Source organism: Panthera leo, chromosome B4 (genome assembly GCF_018350215.1).
Source record: "Panthera leo isolate Ple1 chromosome B4, P.leo_Ple1_pat1.1, whole genome shotgun sequence".
Taxonomy (NCBI): Eukaryota; Metazoa; Chordata; class Mammalia; order Carnivora; family Felidae; genus Panthera; species Panthera leo.
Window position 1 is genome coordinate 94784921 of NC_056685.1, and position 19893 is coordinate 94804813.

General features: G+C 37.8%; 1 protein-coding gene across 2 annotated transcripts in view; it reads right to left on the reverse strand.

Annotated features, from left to right (window-relative positions):
• The window catches only part of PTPRR (protein tyrosine phosphatase receptor type R), a 274719-nt gene that overhangs the window by 20626 nt on the left and 234200 nt on the right, over positions 1-19893 (reverse strand). For both annotated transcript variants that reach the window (XM_042947172.1, XM_042947173.1), the window contains 4 exons: positions 14291-14370; positions 13718-13855; positions 4148-4258; positions 1955-2112 (listed from right to left, as the gene is read on the reverse strand). In XM_042947172.1, the coding sequence (XP_042803106.1) occupies positions 1955-2112; positions 4148-4258; positions 13718-13855; positions 14291-14370 (487 nt within the window). The remainder of the gene's footprint in view (positions 1-1954; positions 2113-4147; positions 4259-13717; positions 13856-14290; positions 14371-19893) is intronic.

Sequence of the window (19893 nt, forward strand, 5' to 3'; positions counted from 1 at the left end):
CCAACTTTTTGCACCACAGATGTCTCAAGAATTCTTTCTTGGTCATCAGCTCTGGACCACCTCACCATCACCCCGAAACTTCATCAGAGCCTATAAATGATCTTACATGGAAAACTAAGAAGTTTGAACTTCATCCTCTAAAATAGTGATGCTTTGTGTTTTGTTTTGTTTTGTTTTGTTTTTGAGAATTTGATAAAAACTATGGACTTTCATTCCCCAGAAAAACTCACATAACTTTATGTACTCCAATTTGTTAAAGTAATTTCAAAGAGTTCACTGACCCCTGTAGTTCATCCACAGATCCAGGATTAATAAAACCCAGGGTTTTAGGAACATCATGCAAGAGAAGTGGGTGAGTAGGCTGGGCTGGGGGTGGGGCATAGGGAAGTGGGGTGTGTTTGTGCAATTAGTTGACTACTTCTAAAATACATGTATGAGGTCATTAGGGCCTGAACCTGGGTGGTTGGACAGGAAGTGATGATTATGGGAGAAGCTTTGAAGGGAAAGCCAATCTGGTGACTGATTAGATACTGAGGCTGGAGTTGAGAGAAGGGCCAAAGATAACTGTCAACATTAGATATTGAGTGCCTGGAAAAAAGCTGGTCTTATTCTTAGAAATAGTCATCAGAAGGGGAGCTGGTTTTATAGGGGAAATGGCTAGTTCATTTTAGATATCCTGAGTGTTTTATGATTTTGGGTGGGGGACAGTTCCAGCCCTAAAATATGACCAATTAGGCTGTCTTTCCTCACCCCTAAGGGAAGTTTAGGGTAAGGCCTAATGCTAGAAACTGGATAATGACTCCTTTGGATAAATAGATATATAGTAAATTTCATTCTTAATTAAACTATAAAGGCTCAAAAAAGAAGGAGACTAAAGTTATAATTTAAACTAATTAGCAGGGTGCCTGGGTGGCTCAGTTGGTTAAGCATCCGACTTTAGCTCAGGTTATGATCTCACAATCTGTGAGTTCGAGCCCCGCATAGGGCTTTGTGCTGACATCTCAGAGCCTGGAGCCTGCTTCAGATTCTGTATCTCCCTCTCTCTCTGCCCCTTCCCCGCTCATGCTCTGTCTCTCTCTGTCTCAAAAATAAATAAAAACATTAAAAAAATAAAATAATTATAATTTTATTTATTAATATTATCATCAAAAGCTTTCTTGCAAGGCTTAAGAGGTTAAACAAAGCAACATAAATTATTTTGACCAAGTATAAATGGCTGGTTATAGAAATAACTTTAAAATTATTTGCTTTTGTTTGGGCACACTAAAAGGAAAGTCTGGGGAATGAGGTATCAGTTATGAGAGGAGAGCTTCAAGTTAGACATTAGGGAAGGGAACCACTATAGACATCTGTTGCTTTTCTCGGCCTACCCCCCAATACTCCATGTTCTGGTAACAACACTTTGTTCTCCTTTTGGTGAACTACCACTTGTTCAGTTCCCACTTCATAAATTTGCTTCCATCTGTTTTTTTTTTTTTCTTATGAAATAACTTCAAAAATAGCTGACTGGTTTTCACCAAGTTTGACATAATAATAAATGCTATCAAGATCCAACTCATGTATGGTTCAGTGCCATCTTGAAATAACAAAAAAGCCATTAATAATCTTGAAAAATGTGTCATTCCTAGTGTACATGAGACCGACGATACAAAAGCAATCGATGTACGTTTTGACGTAGAGGCCTGAATAAAGTCTCCTGTTCCCGGAGTCATTTATTTAGAAGTGGTGTTTTCTCTACTGTGTAATTGTTTGCCTAAATGCTCTGGGAATACTGCTTCAGTTCTGTAAAGTATCGTCCTGATCCAAACTCAAACATTGAGAAGTTAACCAATTTCAACAAATCTTTAGTTTACCAATAAAGTCACAACCAGGAAGCACAACCCAACTTCTATCTGTCTGATGACTTTACAGAGGCTAGACAGTTGCTTAGGCAGAAAGTACGGTTACCCCTTACCTGCAGTGGACGACCACGGGCCCTCGGCCTGTGGCAGCAAGTCTGTCTTCTTCTACATCCAGCATGAGCTGTAGAAGGGGCTGGGCACTGTCTGGAGTCTTGTGATCCGGCCATGAGGTGTACCAGTAATGCTTCACATGCTGGGTGTGACTTCCTTGCTGAAAATAGCAATAGCCACCAAATGCCTCATTTACTTGTGGAACTAAAAGTCATCCAAACCACAATACTGAATGCCTTCTATCACTCCCAGCTTGCTGGCAACTTACTTCTGTCTGGGTGGAAAAAAAAGATCTAGGAGATTTCTGAAGAGTACTCTTCCACCTTGAGAAAACTTTACTACAAATAGGCTGATGTCAAAGTTTGACAGTCTTGAGAAATAGATATTTAAAATAGAAAATGCGTATGAAACATATGCTAGATAGGTGTTTGTAATTTGTTATAATAAACATAATGGTAGATGCAAAGGAAGCCAGGAGGGAATCTGAATGGACCATGTTTCCTGCTCTTTGAACGTTCTTGACAAGGGATGATAAACATATTAACTCTCATAGGAACACTTACCCTTACATTTGGCCCCTACATTTGAATTTCTACATTCATCCCAAGTTGTAGTTTCTAACAGCAGTTAGGAGTCCCGGTAATAAGGAGCTAGAAAGGGTCACTAGATTAGAGTGAGTGAGAGTCCATGCATATCATCTCAAAACCCAGTGCCCGGCTGGGGAGCTGGCACAGGGGAGGCACTCAATGAAATTCCTATCTCGAATTTCCTTCTAAAAACCCTTAGTGTAGGGGCGCCTGGGTGGCTCAGCTGGTTAAGTGTCCAACTCTTAATTTTGGCACAGTTTATGATCTCATGGTTGTGAGATCGAGCCCCTTGTCAGGCTCTGTGGTGACCGTGAAGAGCCTCCTTGGGGTTCTCTATCTTCCTCTCTCTCTGCCCCTCCGCTTCCTCCCCTCTCTAAAAATAAGTAAATAAACAAAAACAAAAACAAAAACAAAAACAAAAACAAAAACAAAAAAACCTTCAGTGCAGCTTGGCTTCTATACTTTCTGTGTGATGATTCTGTACCATCAGGGAGGCTCTAGATAGGATTGAAATCTTTGAGATGATTGTTCTCTAGAAGCAAAAACAGTACCATGGCAACGTGCCTCAGCATCTGCTGCCCATAATTTAAATAAGATAACTTTTCTATGACATAATCTGGTCTGGGGAAAGTCCCCATAAATTACCGTAACTCCGAGTTTGGGAAGATCTCGTCAACACTTCAGGTTTGCCTTGCCTCCTACAGCCACCCACAAGCACAGATTTTCTCTTTCAGTTTCCAGACCTTACTAAAAGCTGCTTAGACCAAAGTGACAAAAAAAAAAAAAAAAAAGAAAAGAAAAAAGAAAAAAAAAAGTGGGGTTGGGGAGGCACCTGGGTGTCTCAGTCAGTTAAGTGTCTGACTTCGGCTCAGGTCATGATCTCACAGTTCGTGGGTTCAAGCCCTGTGACTGGCTCTGTGCTGACAGCTCAGAGCCTGGAGTCTGCTTTGGATTCTGTGTCTCCCTTTCTCTCTGTCCCTCCCCCACTCGTGTTCTGTCTCTGTCTCTCAAAAATGAATAAAGGTTAAAAAAAATAAGAAAACACCCAAACCGTGGTAAAGTCTCCAGTACAAGCCTTGAAAGGCATTCAAAGTGTTAAATCAGGGATGTTTTATTTACAGAGATTAGAAGATCACAACATCCGATTTAGTGAATTTCTTGAATGCCTACTTATGTTAATTTCGTCATTCCACATACTAAGAGTAACTGACAACAAAGAAATACATGAGGGAATGATCATAATTTCTCTTTGATTTTGACATTATTAAAGATAATCTTTAAAAAATTTTTTTTTTAACATTTTATTTTATTCTTTGAGAGAGAGACAGCGCAAGCAGGGGAGGGACAGAGAGAGGGAAACACAGAATCCGAAGCAGGCACCAGGCTCTGAGCTGTCAGCACAGAGCCTGATACAGGGCTCCAACCCAGGAGCTGTGAGCTCATGACCTGAACTGAAGTCGGATGCTCAAAGGACTGCGCCACCTGGGCGCCCAGACATTATTAAATTTTAAATTGAACCTGCAGCACTTATTGGGGTAAACAATTTCAGAGTAGAAATGTAATCCTCTCATATCATCTACTTTTTAGATAGTTATAGCTTTTTCTTACCTTTAAGACAAGGTTTCGAACGGTGTAGTTATCACATTCATTTACATTGATAACCAGAACCTCAACTTTCCCATAAATTCCTCTCTTTTCTGGCCAGTATAACACACATTTCTGGAGGAGGGGAAAAAAGAACACAACAGATATTAATGATTTCACTGGTTTTAGGGTACTTTTCATTCAAGCGCCTCAAGAGTTTTTGTTTAATTAATTAAAAAAAATCAAGTATCAATTTTATAAGGCTGGAAATGTACAAAAAACCAGTGAGCTGCACATTTAAACAGGTGACTTTTATGGTATACAAATTATATCTCAATAAAATTTTAGAAGGAAAGTATCAGTTTTTACAGGTGCCTGTCAAACACTATTGCTAATAATCCCATACAAAAAAGGGCAAGATTTCCCAAAACTCCGCATGAAAATTGAGAACTAAATTGAGAAATTAAGGATTAAGAAATCAAGATCCAAATATTAGACTTTATCATGTGATAACTCGACATAAGAGGAATGTTCTTTCATAATGACCGAGCCAAGTCAAATTTTCCTGCTTCAAGTTCAAGTGTCTAATAAGAGTATTTGTAAAGTTTCAGATGCCACAGAATGAGATCTCTCTAGTATGTAAAGAGGACATAAGGATTTTTAATACATTTATGGTACTATATCTTCCAGGATCTTTTCACATATAGGATCTATTGAAATAAATGCATAAAAAAATTATTAAAAAATTTTTTATGATGAATCCTCTTTGAAGGTTTTAATGAGTAATAATAATTATATTGCAACCACAGCAATATAATATGGTAATTAAGGTGCAGGCTTTGGAGCCAGAGAACCTGGGTCCAAATTTTGGTTTCACCTCTTATTATTAGCTGAGAATCTGTAAGAAAGATACGTAATGTCTCTGGCCTCAGTTTCCTCATCATTTAATACATTAAAAGCACTTCAGACAAAGCCAGACATACAGTAAGCATTTAAAACACTTTGTTCTTATTATGGTTGCTCTATTTTTAGGTTTTTGATCTAACTGATTCAATCATCACTTAATTATGCATTAGATAAAGCAGTAAATATTGCATTATTATGATATCCAAGCTACATTATTAAAAGAAAACTACAAAATGAGATTCAAACATACATATAGGCTCATATTATTCATTATTTTGTCTTTTAAACATCTGCAAAAAAAAAAAACCTGTGAATTTTACTACATATTTCAATGATTAAAAATGTAAAGTGTGAATGCCGCTGTTTATTTTAAGTGCCCAGAGAAGCAATGTTCATTTTAGAAATACTGTTTAAATAGAACTTATAATTTTCTTGCAAACACACATGCACATTTATAGAGAAATTTCTTCACTTGTTGCCTTCAGTCAGGTAGACCTTTTAGTACTCAGGATACTTGTTTCTTTACATCTATGTCAAAGGCATAGGACTTACATGAAAAAAGTTAAGAACTTATAGATTCAAAAGAGCAGCAAAAGAAAGAATCACAGATTTATAGAACTAAAGGAAAAGACATGTAAAGTATCAGAAACACATCTCGGGGATTCTATCTTGCTAAGTAGTAGCCATTCCACGCCAGAGCCAGGATGGAAGTCAGTTGCCCTTGTGGAATCACTGTTTCTTTCATCCATGACAATAAAAACACATTTGCATCCTCTACATTCTGGTCCTTTTCCAAACAAAGTAAATCATATTCACCTCTATTTACATGCCACCCCACACCCAGGCCCCACAGGCAATCAGGCTGAAGGCATACTCTGGCCGACACAATGTTAACATTAAGAAAAGAAATCTTTTAAAAATAAAGCAATGTATTTCTCTCCTCATTTACTAGTGCCAAATGTCTAAAATTTCCCAGGTTTGTTAAAGAGAATGATACTAACCAATTTGCCTGGTTTCTTTCAATGAAGCTTCAATTATTTCGCTGTAAGACCCGAGCTATTGTGTATCTTAAAACCCATGCCTCCTGGACGCATCCAAGAAGAGTGACAAAGAATCTTGAAAAAGGTATTGAACAAAGCAAGAGACATTCAGCGGTCCAGCGGTCTGGTATACGTGCCCCATTGTCCACGATGAGACCTGAGCAGCAGGCCCCCTCCTTGGGAAGGTGGCTCTTGAAACCCGTAGGAAAAAGCTGCAAAACAGGAGCTCAAAGCCTGCACCCTGACTCTTAACAATACTTGAACAGCCTTATGCACCTACTTGATAAATGGAAGCGCTGCTTGCTTCTCTCTCAAGCTTGCCGGGGCCCTCTTGAATGTTTTTCTTGACTCTTTACCAAAAATGCAATTGGCAGTCAGCTCCCAGTAGACAATGCAATGTGACTTGTTCATTCAAACAACCCTTAATTAGCATCCCATCTCCTTTCTGAGATACAATAGCTTATTTTTACACACGGAATACATTCCCACCCCCCACCCCCCCTTTTAGGAGAACAGAGAAAAAGAGACCAGATAAGTGTGGGTACTTTTTGAATATGAGGTGGGGGAGAGCTGCAAATGTAGTTGTTTAAAGAGCAAAAGTTCAGGTTCGGGTTATTTTTGTGAACAGCTTTTTAGGGTTTCTTTATTGTGGGGCTAACAATGATGTGAAAGGGCAGAAAATGCAAGGAAGGAAAATGCTCTGTTACAGATAATACTGTGAAACCACACTAATTGTAGGTAATTCAGAAGAGCACGCTATCTCACAGAATATAACCCCAAATTATCACTATTCTTTGCTAACTGGGCTGAGCCTTTCAGTGAAATTATCTATGGATTCCAAGAATCCATAATTTGGAGGAAAAAGAGGTCTTCAGAGGCTCATGTGTCTCTTGTACAAACAAGTGATTAGTGAACCCTGACTATAAAGATTCTGGACATCAACCAACTCTTCATAATCAGTGGTTTACAGCAAAAGTAGAATGCAAGGCAAAGCAATGCAAATTCTTATATTTTTATGATCTTTTTTTTTTTCTTTGACCCTCCCTCTCAATCCCACCACATTAGGGCTATTTGAGTATGAAGAGGAAGGAGGTCTAGCTAGTAATTTAGTTGCCTGGGGAGAAAAAAATGTATTTTTAAGTTACTTTCTTTTTAAATTCTATGCATTAAAATCAAAAAGATTTTGTTCTCTGAGCTAAAACCATGTATCATCACAAAGACAGTGACTCTAAATAAGTAAAAAGAAGATGGTCAGGCTCATTTGGATTTCATTAGCATATGAGAGGTATAGGATATGTCAGATTGCCTACAGTTACTGTAGTTACTTTCATTCCTGGCTTTCCAACTAAATATTACCAACACAGGTGCAGCAACTTAATGTTAAGCGGGGCGCCTGGGTGGCTTGGTTGGTTAAGCGTCCGACTTCGGCTCAGGTCATGATCTCACAGTCCGTGAGTTCGAGCCCCATGTCGGGCTCTGTGCTGACAGCTCAGAGCCTGGAGCCTGCTTCCGATTCTGTGTCTCCCTCTCTCTCTGACCCTCCCCCATTCATGCTCTGTCTCTCTCTGTCTCAAAAATAAATAAACGTTAAAAAAAAAAATTAAAAAAAAAAAAAAAAAACTACCTTCACCAGCATATCACTTAATCCCTGCCACAATCATCTGAATTTGGTAGAACAGGTATATTACTATTATTATCATTTATCATCTTACAGCAGGGGAAACTGAAGCTCAGGTATTTTGGTAGGGGGCTCTGAGAAAATTCCCTTGGGAGCTAAAACTCTCAGAGCAAATATCATTTTAAAAATTTTACTTTCTATCTCTGACATCCGCTGTCATCCAACCAACCCTACTTTACCACGGCATTAACCAGTGGCTTTCCTTCTCTCTGTGAAATAGGCTGGTGCTCATGCAACACATGGTTCTTGGGCCAGTCTCTTATTAAGCCCAGTGCCTCTCTTACTATCTGCTGAGCTTTACATGTTCACCAAGGTGTATTTACATCCAAACCTCCTTATGGTAGGTATAGTCATTATTGAAGCCCCATAATTTAATTTTACATAGATTAGTGAAACATGAAGGTGCAAAGAAAATAGGAAATAATTGTATAAGTTAAACAAGTTTTTCATTGGGAAAAAAAAGGACTCAGTAAAGAAAACTGCAGTCAAATCAGGTACAGGTGACAATTGTAAAAATTAGTGCAAAGTTTGAATCTGCGCAGGATTCTGCATTCATAAATCCTTTACAAACTTTTCTGTGTTCTCTTTCATTTAAAAAAAAAAACTGAAATGGGCAAGTTTGATGATGTATAAAGGGCACGATTTCCATAAGCCATATGATCTAGAACTCCAGCTTCAGACCAACACTAACAAAACAGAACAAAACAAGTCCTATAAAAAAATGAAAAATACTTAGTGTGAACAAATGTACATGTCTTAAGATAAAACAAAGCATTGGAGTGTTTTGGTTGCTGTTTTTATGATTTTTCCACTGTAACTTCTTTGACTAATAGTGTCAAATAGGAGGGATTCTAATTATAGTTAGAAGCAAAGCAAGCTAAGACAATCGAATAAAACCCAGCAAAATAAAAATAAGGTACAGTTATATTTGGAATATAAGCGTGTTTGAAAGGACAGGTGAGTGATTTTGCTTGAGAGCTATCAGCTTTTGAATTGTGGGCCACCCTTAACTGCTTGGGCAGTATGAGTGTCAGACTGCTGGTCATGTAAGAAATGCTAATTAGGCTTCCCAGCATTGATGGGCAGTGCTAGGCCAGGCTGCCTCTCTAGATATTATAATAGCTAATTCTGCTCCTCCAGGAAAGCTGAAAACTGGTCAGCAGGAGCTCCACCGTTTACATGCCAGGTTGGCCTTCAACATTACCTTCCTTGACCTTCTTTGGACAGACACCCTGGTTCTGAGACTCAGTTTGCTTGTTTCTTTTTATTCTTGGTGCAGCCATACCTCTTTTTACTGAGCTTCGCTTTCTGTGCTTTGTAGATACTGCATTTTTCACAAATTGAAGATCTGTGGCAAGCCTGCTTGGCGAAAGTCTATAGGCACAATTTTTCCCAACAGCTTTGGCTTACTTCATGTTTCTGTGTCACGTTTTGGTAATTCCCACATATTCAAACTTTTTCATTATTATTACATTTGTCATGGTGATCTGTGATCAGTGATCTTCGATGTTACTATTGCAATTGTTTTGGGGTTGCACCCACTGCACCTACCTAAGACCATGAACTTAATTGATCCATAGGTGTGCTCTGACAGTCCCACTGACTGACCATTCCCTGGCTCCTCCCTCTCCCGGGGCCTCCCTATTGGCTGAGACACAACAATATCGAAATTAGGCCAAGTAATAACCCTACAGTGGCCTCTAGGTGTTCAAGTGAAAGGAAGAGTCCTATGTCTCTCACTTTCAATCAAAATCTATTAATGATTAAGTTTAGTGAGGAAGTTATGTCAAAAGTCGAGATAGGCTGAAAGCTACCTCTTGTGTCAGTTTGCTAAGTTGCGAATGCAAAGGAAAAGTTCTTGGAGGAAATTAAAATAGCCACATCAGTGAAGACACGAATGGTACGAAGAGAAACAGCATCTTGGTATTATGAGAATAGTGGATTATTAAATAAGAGCTTGGCAATTACTCATTTATTTATTAGAAAGTAGAATGGTTCATGAAAATACGAAGACTGAGAATTTCTAAAGATAACTCCACCTTCATTTTTTTCTGGAGGAAATGATTTTTGTCTCTTCCAAACAATGATGCTGAACACAATTGGAAGTTGGCACGTTTTTGGTAAACAGCATTTTCCTGGTAGTGTGAAGTTTACTGCATATTTCTTTTTAAGCCAGAATTCTCAATATCATTTTGATCTGTGAAGCATCAAAGTTTCCTCTATAGTATTATATTTATATCATGGAGGGTCTGGACAGAAAGGAATTTTTAATTTTAATTTAATGATTAATATTCTACTCAGATCTAGGAAATGCTGTTAACTCCAGCATGAGTTCTGGGTTGTCCGTTATTTTCTTTTATCCCTTGCTAGGTATTGTTCTACTGATTTTTGGCTTCTACTGCTGCTATTGAGAAGCTATTTGTTACTTACTCTGTTGTTAAATCATCTCCCTTAGTGTTTTTTAGTTACATAGATGTGTCTAGTTGTGGGATTATTTTTACTTATCCAGCCTAGGATTTATGGTGCTTCTCAAATCTGAGAGCTCATGTCTTTCATCACTTTTGGAATATTTCCTCCAATATTATTTCTTTTCTTATATTCTCTTTTTTCTTCTTCTAAAATATCCATTATCTATACATTGGGCATTTACATACTGTCCTCTATGTCTTAAACTCTTTTTTTTTAAATTTTATTTATTTATTTTTGAGAGAGACAGAGACAGAGAGAGCACAAGTAGAAGAAAGGCAGAGAAAGCAGGAGAGAGGAGGCTCCATGCTCAGGCTCCATGCTCAGCACATAGCTCCACATGGGGCTTGAACCCACAAACTGTGAGATCATGACCTGAGCTGAAATCGAGGGTCAAACTCTTAACCTACTGAGCCACCCAGGTGCCCCTATATCTTAATCTCTCTTTTGTATCTTTGGTCATTTTGATCTTCTAGGTAATCTCCTTAGCTCTATTTTTTAATCCAATCATTATTTATTCAGCTATGTCTAGCCTATTAAACCTAATGATGCTTTCTTTAATTTTAATATCTATATAATATTTATTTCTAGGACTCTGGTTTATTTTAAAATCTTCCTACCCTTTTGTGATGGTAACTTGTTCCCTTGTCAAGTTCTTAATTTTATGTTTTGTGTGCTTAATTATAAAAAAAAATAGCCTATATTTATAGTTTCTTTTATTATAATTTCTTGTGGGTCTATTTTACCTATTTTTTGTTTCTTCTGATTTTTCCTTATGTTGCTTGTTTACTTGTGTTGTCTCATTATTTTGACTTGTGAGCTTCTGTTTGGCTGGGCTTTTTCTGTTGAAATTCTGTCATATAAATCCCGAGAGTGTATGCATCCATAAAGTTTTTGCCTTTGTAGAGTGCCACCGAGATTCATCAATCCAGTATTAATTTTTATATTAATTGTTATACTTGGCATTTCCTGGTTTTCAAGTGTTGAATACTACAGAGAACCTTTTTATCTCTCCCATGAGAAGACCAGATTTAGATAGATTAATTTCCTGGTATAGTCCTATTTTGGTCGGCAGGTTTATTTTCGTGGTTCACCTTTTCACTGAAGGCACAGCTCTTGTAGGAGCTCACTTTATGGAAGGTCTCCATTCCAACTCTTGGCTCCTGCAAGCCCAAGGCTTTGTCTCCAGGTCTTGTATTGTCATTAAAGCACAAGTAACCCATAATTCTCTGGCGTTATGCCTTTTACTCACTTTTTGCTGGCTGGGACTTTTCTTTCCCCCAAGCTCTGTTATGCATGCTATTTTTATTTTACTGTTTTATCTGTAAAACATCAAACTTTCCTCTATAGTATTATGTTTACATCATGGAGGGTCTGAACAGAACGGAATTTTTAATTTTAATACTGAGTAATGCAATCTACTCAGATTGAGGAAATGTTGCTAATTTATATTTTACATTTTATGCTATTTAAAATTTTAACCAGTATGACTAGTTTTGTAATGGGAGTTTTTTCACATTATCTGGCTTATATGTATGCAGGAATGTATATACAGATGCATATATAGAGAATATACATTTTAAGCTTGAAAAATATTTTCCTACTAGGTAAAATAAAGGCAAAATGCCATGGATGTTAAACAACTGTGCAGGAATTATCAGCGGCCCAGTGTGTTGATAGATTGATATGGGTGACACAGCCGAGAATATTAGGGGCTGTTTTTATTATGCCACCTCTGGCTTTCATATAAAATTCATAAAAATACATTTCTTTAGTAAGTTATATAGTTAATTAAGTACATAACTTCATCTATAGACCCCAAATAGACTTTTTTTCCAGGATAACTTTCAGAAAAAAAAAATACTTTATCTATTGTAGCAAAAATGAAAGAAGGCAACGAACTTTACAAAACTCATAAACTCCTGCGTGTAAGCCTGGATTTTCTTGATTAGCAGCCAGAATATAGTATACTCATGGGATAGAACTCACCAGAAAGGTAAAAAGGAAAGCTCAGCTTTCTTAAATTCTTATTGTCATGTTGAAGCCCTGACACAGTAATTTTAACAAGAAAACAAACACAAGCGCTGACTAAAACCAGATGATAAATGATCCAATAAGATGCCCTAAAATGTAAGCAGTACCTAGGATAGTACCCTTTGGGAATTACACAATTCTCTTTTTATGATGTAAAGTACAGAATGAGTGTTCTACAAGCTAGACCCTGAGGAAAGACTGCTAGTATGCAAATAGAATTTAACTTTGACCCTTTTCTTGGATTTCTTACAAAGATATTGAAAAAGTTGCTTGACTTTTTGAAGTTAGTCAGAGAAAGACAAATATCATATGACTTTACTTATATGTGGAATTTAAGGTACAAAACAGATTTACATAAAGGACGGGAAACAAAAATAATATAAAAACAGGGAGGGGGGCCCCAACATAAGAGACTCTTAAATACAGAGAACAAACTGAGGGTTGCTGGAGGGGTTGTGGGTAGGGGGAAGGGCTAAATGGGCAAGGGGCATTCAGGAAGACACTTGTTGGGATGAGCACTGGGTGTTATATGTAGGGGATGAATTACTGGATTCTACTCCTGAAATCATTATTGCACTATATGCTAACTAACTTGGATGTAAATTAAACAAAAAAAAAAAAAGTTGCTTGGCTTTGTTACTTCTTTCAAATCTTTTTTTCAAAGCTCACCTTCCCCTTTGACCCTTCTTACAGCTCAGCCCCACCCAATCTCCCTATCTTATTCTACCTTTTCCTCCTATACCATTTATCCCTTCTAATTGCTATAGTTTTATGAATTTATTATGTTTATTGTTTTTTAATCTGGATTCCCCAATAGCAAGTTAAAAATCGACCAATGGCAGGTATCTTTGTATGCTTTGTTTACTAATATACTTATATTGCCAACAACTAAAATAGTATCGGTCACACAGTAAGTGCTTAAAAATTACTTGGGACTTGGGGCACCTGGGTGGCTCAGTCGGTTAAGCGGCCAACTTCGGCTCAGGTAATGATCTCTCGGTCTGTGAGTTCGAGCCCCGCGTCGGGCTCTGTGCTGACAGCTCAGAGCCTGGAGCCTGTTTCGGATTCTGTGTCTCCCTCTCTCTGACCCTCCCCCATTCATGCTCAGTCTCTCTCTGTCTCAAAAATAAATAAACGTTAAAAAAAAAATTACTTGGGACATGAGTAGTTTTTTCATTTCCCTGCCTATAAACCACAGTGATAATTCATAACTCCTCATTCCCTTGCAGAGCTATGTGGAATATGTGAGATACATGTACGCCAAGTATATTGATTTGTCTGAAAGAAACCTGCCATTCATACAATGACACTAATTACCATTTCTTGGAAGCATGAAGTGAAATTGTCTTTAAATGCCTTAAAGTTTCCATCTTAAATCTGTTATTAAGTACATGGCAATTTTCCTTAGACAATATCTCTTCTACAGCAACCGAAAATATACAACGTTCACTACTTGGGGAAAGGTCATACCTCATTTTTTTCTTTGAGTTTTGTGATCATAACAATCACGGGACTGTCTTCCTGCCAAACCATCTGCCAGAAATCATTCACGGTGTTGATCATGGGGCCCTGTGTGGCGATGAAAGCTTTCTCTTTGCCACTGTAGCCCTAGTTTGAGTAAAGAGACAGAAATATTGGCTTTGAAATTCATGCCTTGCACTGAAAGCTTAGAACAAGTTCGGAACAAGATGGCTCTACTAGTCCAAAAGCAACACCACTTCCGCGGCTTCACTGATTCTAGCACGAGTCACGTGACTGTTCTCCCAGCTAGTCAAGCACAGCACATGGTATTGAGGGTCATAATGCTCAGTTCTCATCAGAGCAGGCCCTAGACAGCACTGCAGCCACAGACACACAGGAAAGGAAGACTCAATGTAAAAGACCCACTACCAATGTTGATTATGACTAAACAAGCAAATAAACTTGCTAGTAATCAAGTTAAATCAAAATTGATCCACTCTGAGGAAAAAAAAAAATCCCCCAACAATTCCAAATAGTGAGCTGACATGCTCATCAGAAAGAAAATTTTATTTATTTACTTACCCGAATATAATTAGCATTAATGTAGGTGCTCAAAGAATCAGTTACATTTTTTGGTCTTAAACACACTCTGCTGAGGGGGTCTAATGAGGAAAACAAGAAGGAATGTATTAGACAAATTTAGTCTTTTGAAAGGTCCTTAGAACACCAATAACTGTGCATAGCACACTTGTTAATTTATACACTGGTCATCTGGTTTGTGTCAATGTTTGTTGTTGATGTGTCTGCATGTCTGTCTCTTGATCCATCTGTGTTTATTGAAGGACAATTGGACCCATCTTGACCCCTCCCCTGTCCCTTAACACAAATGTTACCCATAAGCTTGAGATGATTTTATTTATCATGCCATTTTTTGGTGGGTTCCTGATTCTTGATCCCTATGTCTTATTTATGCTTCTTTTCTTGTTCTTTGGATTTGGAATTTGCACCATATTTCCTTGCTCACTTCTTTCTTCTCTTCTGCCCAAAGCAAACACTTGGTCTGGCCTGAACCCCCTCTTGCTAAAGAAGCTGTCTTTAGTTACCACGTGTGGCACTTTGGTCACCTATAGCATGAAAATGATATTGCATAGATTGCTATCGTGTTAGCAGTATTGTCTTAACTTCTCAAATCACTTTCCATCAAGAAGTTGAAACACTCTTTGTAAACCAGTGTTAGGAAAACTATGGTAGTTATTTTTACCAACATTTACATACATGAATTAAGATCAAGTCATCCTTTTATGATTTCTTTAATCTGGTACACTCTGAGCATCCTAAGGCAAGGATGGAGATTTTTTTCTCATCTATACGACCTAGTGTCTAGCACGGTGTTTATATGTGTAGCAGGCACTTGATGTCTACTGCGTTGATTTAATGGTCCCTTCCATTTTTTAAGAAGCCAGTTCTATACATTCCTCTTTAGTAATTGTTCTGTTGCTGTTCTTCTCCAGAAAGATAAAATTCTGAGACTTTATCATACCCACTGTTCTTACCTCCTCCTCCATAATTCAGTCTTCCTTGTGTACACTCCAATCTATCCTAACATTAGTTTTATGCAGAGACCATTCTTGCTGATGCCCATCAATGATCCTTTTGTTGATCTATACCAAATAGGCGCATGGCGGTTTTTTATTCATGTTTTATTTTAATATTTATCATCTTGTATTTTTTTAATGTTTATTTAATTGTGTGTGTGTGTGTGTGTGTGTGTGTGAGAGAGAGAGAGAGAGAGAGAGAGAGAGAGAGAGAATGAGAACGTGAGTGGGGGAGGTGGTAAAGAGAGAGGGAGACACAGAATCTGAAGCAGGCTCCAGGCTCTGAGCTGTCAGCACAGAGCCGGATGGCGCACAGACGATGAGATCATGACCTGAGCTGAAGTCGGATACTTAACCGACGAAGCCACCCATGGGCCCCTACCATCTTGTATTTTAAGTGCTTAATTTTTTTGCCTGTCCTCAATGAATTGTAGTGAGCCCCTTGAGGGCAAGACCTGTATTTAATTCACTTTAAAAGAAAAAAAAGAACTTTAGTATCCATTGTGATTTCTATCTGGTATGTGGCTCATAGAGTGTTTAATATCACAATTCATTTCTATTAAAGTTGAGACACTGCTGTTGACTTTCTAGATACTTTTTTTCTTCTTTAGTGAAGGGGACAGGAAAACTTTCATTCCTTTTCAGTATTCACTGATTCTTAGAAGTTTCCACAAGAGCTCTAAACCACTCAGACTTGAAAAGAGGCCCACTTCCTTCAGTTTTTATAAAGCCTACCAAGTATATGATTTATTGGGAACTCAGCCCTATAAACCGCTTAGATGCAGGTTCCTTGTCGAGCTGAATTAAGTTTATTTTGGAAATTGATAATTTATAAGATTTCCAAGTATTTAGAGGTTTCCAAATACTTTTTTTTTAAAAACAAGAATGAAGCATGTGACTGAGGGGAAAATTAGTTTTCTAACGAAAGACCGCCCCCCCCTTTTTTTTTTCATGTTTAGTTATTTTTGAGAGAGAGAGAGAGACAGAGCACAAGCTGGGGAGGAACAGAGAGAGAGATAGACACAGAATCGAAACAGGCTCCAGGCTCTGAGCTGTCAGCACAGAGCCTGACACGGGGCTTGAACTCATGAACCAAACTGTGAGATCATGACCTGAGCCAAAGTTGAACGCTTAACCAACTGAGCCACCCAAGCACCCCTCTAACCAAAGCCTTTTTTTTTTTTTAACATTTATTTATTTTTGAGACAGAGAGAGACAGAGCATGAACAGGGGAGGGGCAGAGAGAGAGGGAGACACAGAATCTGAAACAGGCTCCAGGCTCTGAGCTGTCAGCACAGAGCCCGACGTGGGGCTCAAACTCATGGACCGTGAGATCATGACCTGAGCCGAAGTCAGACCCTTAACCGACTGAGCCACCCAGGTGCCCATAACCAAAGCCTTTTTAATGTTAGACTGGACTAATAAAAAAAGCTGAGGGTTAAAAAATATCCAAAACTTTATCATTGTCATCATCACTGTTATAATTTTATTCACTTTATGCATTTTAAGTGTACATGTGTATTTTAAATATATATATGTATATTTGTCATACATACATGTCATATATATCATATATATATATATATATGTATATATATATATATATATGATATATATGTATGTCAAATTCACCCTGATAACTTTTTTCAGAATAGATGCTTCTAGATTATACGCTAAATATTTAGCATGCCACTTATGATATCTCCGGGTGGTAGCAATAACAATTCCAACATTGAGCAACTTGTCTTCCCTCTCTTTTGTTTTTCTGCTTTTATTTTCTTCCTTCTCTCCTCTTGCTTTCTTCCTCTTTTTTCCCTCCCTCCCTCTCTTCCTCTCTTATTCCTTCTCTTTCTCCTGTCCTCCTTCCTGTTTCTTTTTTCCTCTCAACAAAATATTGACCACATAGATTTAGTGTAGAGAACACATGACATTTCCCCATTTTGTCCTCTTTAAAACATCTCTGGCAATTTAAGCCTTCCATTTAACAGACGAAATGGTACCTGGATCCTGATATTCTGACTGCATCCTATCCTATCAGATTTTATGAAAGGTTATCCTGTGCTGGAGATTTCTTCTCCAGGAAGAAATGCGTTTGAGGTTTGGAGTCAAGAGGAGAAGCTATCAGATGAGGGAAGGGTGCACACTGCTAGTGTATCCCTGGGCAAAGACAGAAATGAGTGGGATAGTATAGTTTTTCTAGATAAATTCAAGACAACTGGGAAATGGGAGGAAAGGCAGGGACTTGGCCACGCCTTCAAGGTGAGTGGGAGTCACCTCCACTTTGTTGCAGGAGAAAGAGAAGACTTCAGGCCTGCAGTGTCCAAAATGGTGCCACTAGCCACATGGAGCTAAATTTAAATTATTAAAATACAATAAAATTTAGAAAAATCAGTTCCTCAGGTGCACTGGCTATACTTCAAGTGCTCGATTGCCACATGTAGCTAATGGCCATCACACTGGAGATATAGAACATTTCCATCACTGTACGGAGTTTTAGTGGACAATGATGATCTCTGCAGTGCAAGATGGTGATTACATGGAAACTCACTTTTTAAGATGTGAAAATTATGAGAGAAAACAGGACCCTTAAAGAGTGCTTTTGAAACTATAAACTTGCCTTTGTCTACTTAATGTTCCTATTTTCTGGAATTGGTTCTGGGGTTAGTGATGAATTCATCTTCAGTTAGGTAGGGAGAAAGGAGAAACTAACATTACCTGAGGGCTTTCTATTGGTTGGAACTTCCTTTTTCACATATTATTACTTAATTCTCTACACAGCCCTATGGAGTGATATTATTATTACTGTCTTTAAGGGATGAGGAAAGGTTAGGTGGAACAGAAAGATTAAGTCATCTGTGTAAACTATGAGTGCTCTTGCCATGATAGGGAGTCAAGTCTAACTGCAGTATTTTGTTTTAGCCATACAATTTGTTGTCTAATGAGTGGCTCACTTATTTGCATGTGTACTCTGTTCTGGGCACTTAATAGAACAGGAAACATAAGTAGGAAATATTACCAGACTTTAAATTTTTAAATATGAAATGATGGCCAGAGTAATTAGGTTTAATTAATAGAGTTCTTTAATTTTATCTATGTATTTTATATTTGTATAAATAAATTGTTTGCATGGAATAAATATACATGAAATTTGTTATTATACTTCATTGTTGTGCAAATAACTTCATATTGATGTATGATTTTTTTTCCCATTGCTTTTGTGATTTAGGACATAGATATATTTTCATCATTAATATTTGCTTATGTTGCAAAATAATGTGATATAAACTTGACCTTCTCACTTTAATCTACCATGTAGAGTGTTCTGAGCCAGGCTGACATCATCATCAGAGAAACAGCTATTATTTAATTGGTTCTGAGCCATCCATATTTCTGCTGTAAACCATACTCCAAATTATACAGCCTCACTAATATGTACAAGCTGGACGCTTTTAAACTTGGGTTTGTTATAAGTTAAAACAATACAAAATTATAATACTTAAAATATTAATCATTTTTAAGTATTTTATGTAGTGTTACAAATTTATCCCTTACTACAGTCCAAAATAAACCATAAAAAAACAGCTTTCCATATAAATTCTAGTCTTTTCTGATTATTTTCAGCTAATGGTATGGCATGCCCAAACTGTATTTACTAAATTATATTTTGTGCAACAGGGAGTGGGTGAGGCTTTCAGACATTTTCAACAGAAAATTCATTATTTGCAACATCAGTTGTCAGCACAGGTGCCCTGGTTCAAGTGATCCACCCAGTTCTGGGAATGGAAAAGCTGACACAGGACTATGAAGGGCTATGTCTGATATCATCTGGGCAGGAAATAGAGAAGGCTGAACTTTAAATAATCCTAATAATTTCCAAATCCATCTGACATTAGATGGTTAGGTAAAACTGCGATGGATGTATATGCCCTAATTATTTATATTTGGTAAATTTCAGATGAAAAATCTTGAGAGAGAGAGACAGAGACAGAGACAGAGAAAGAGAGAAGCACTATTTTTAACTCACGGCACTTTCATCCCCTTTAGCCAGCTGTAGTTATAAAATATCTTTCAACAGGACTATCCTACATGGACCAGGTAAAAATATGTTATAGTGGAGTGTTTTCAACTCCACCAGAGGGGGAAGCCCAAAGATACCATTAACAGTAATTCTTTTACCATAAATATGGAGAATTGGATGTTTTACGAGTGAATTAATGGGCTTGATTATGAAGACTCTACTATTCAATATTCATACTTTTTAAAATTATTTTTTAATGTTTGTTTATTTTTGGGAAGGAGGGAGAGTGAGAGTGGGGGAGGGGCAGAGAGAGGGAGACAGAGGATCCAAAGTAGGTTCTGCACTGACAGCAGAGAGCCTGATGTGAGGCTCAAACTCATGAACTGTGAGATCATGACCTGAACTGAAGTTGCATGCTTAACCAACTGAGCCACCCAGGCACCCTCAATATCCATACTTTTTTTTTTTTTTAATGTTTATTTATTTACTTTTGAGAGTGAGAGAGGCAGAGCATGAGCAGGAGAGGGGCAGAGAGAGAGGGAGACACAGAAACCAAAGCAGGCTCCAGGCTC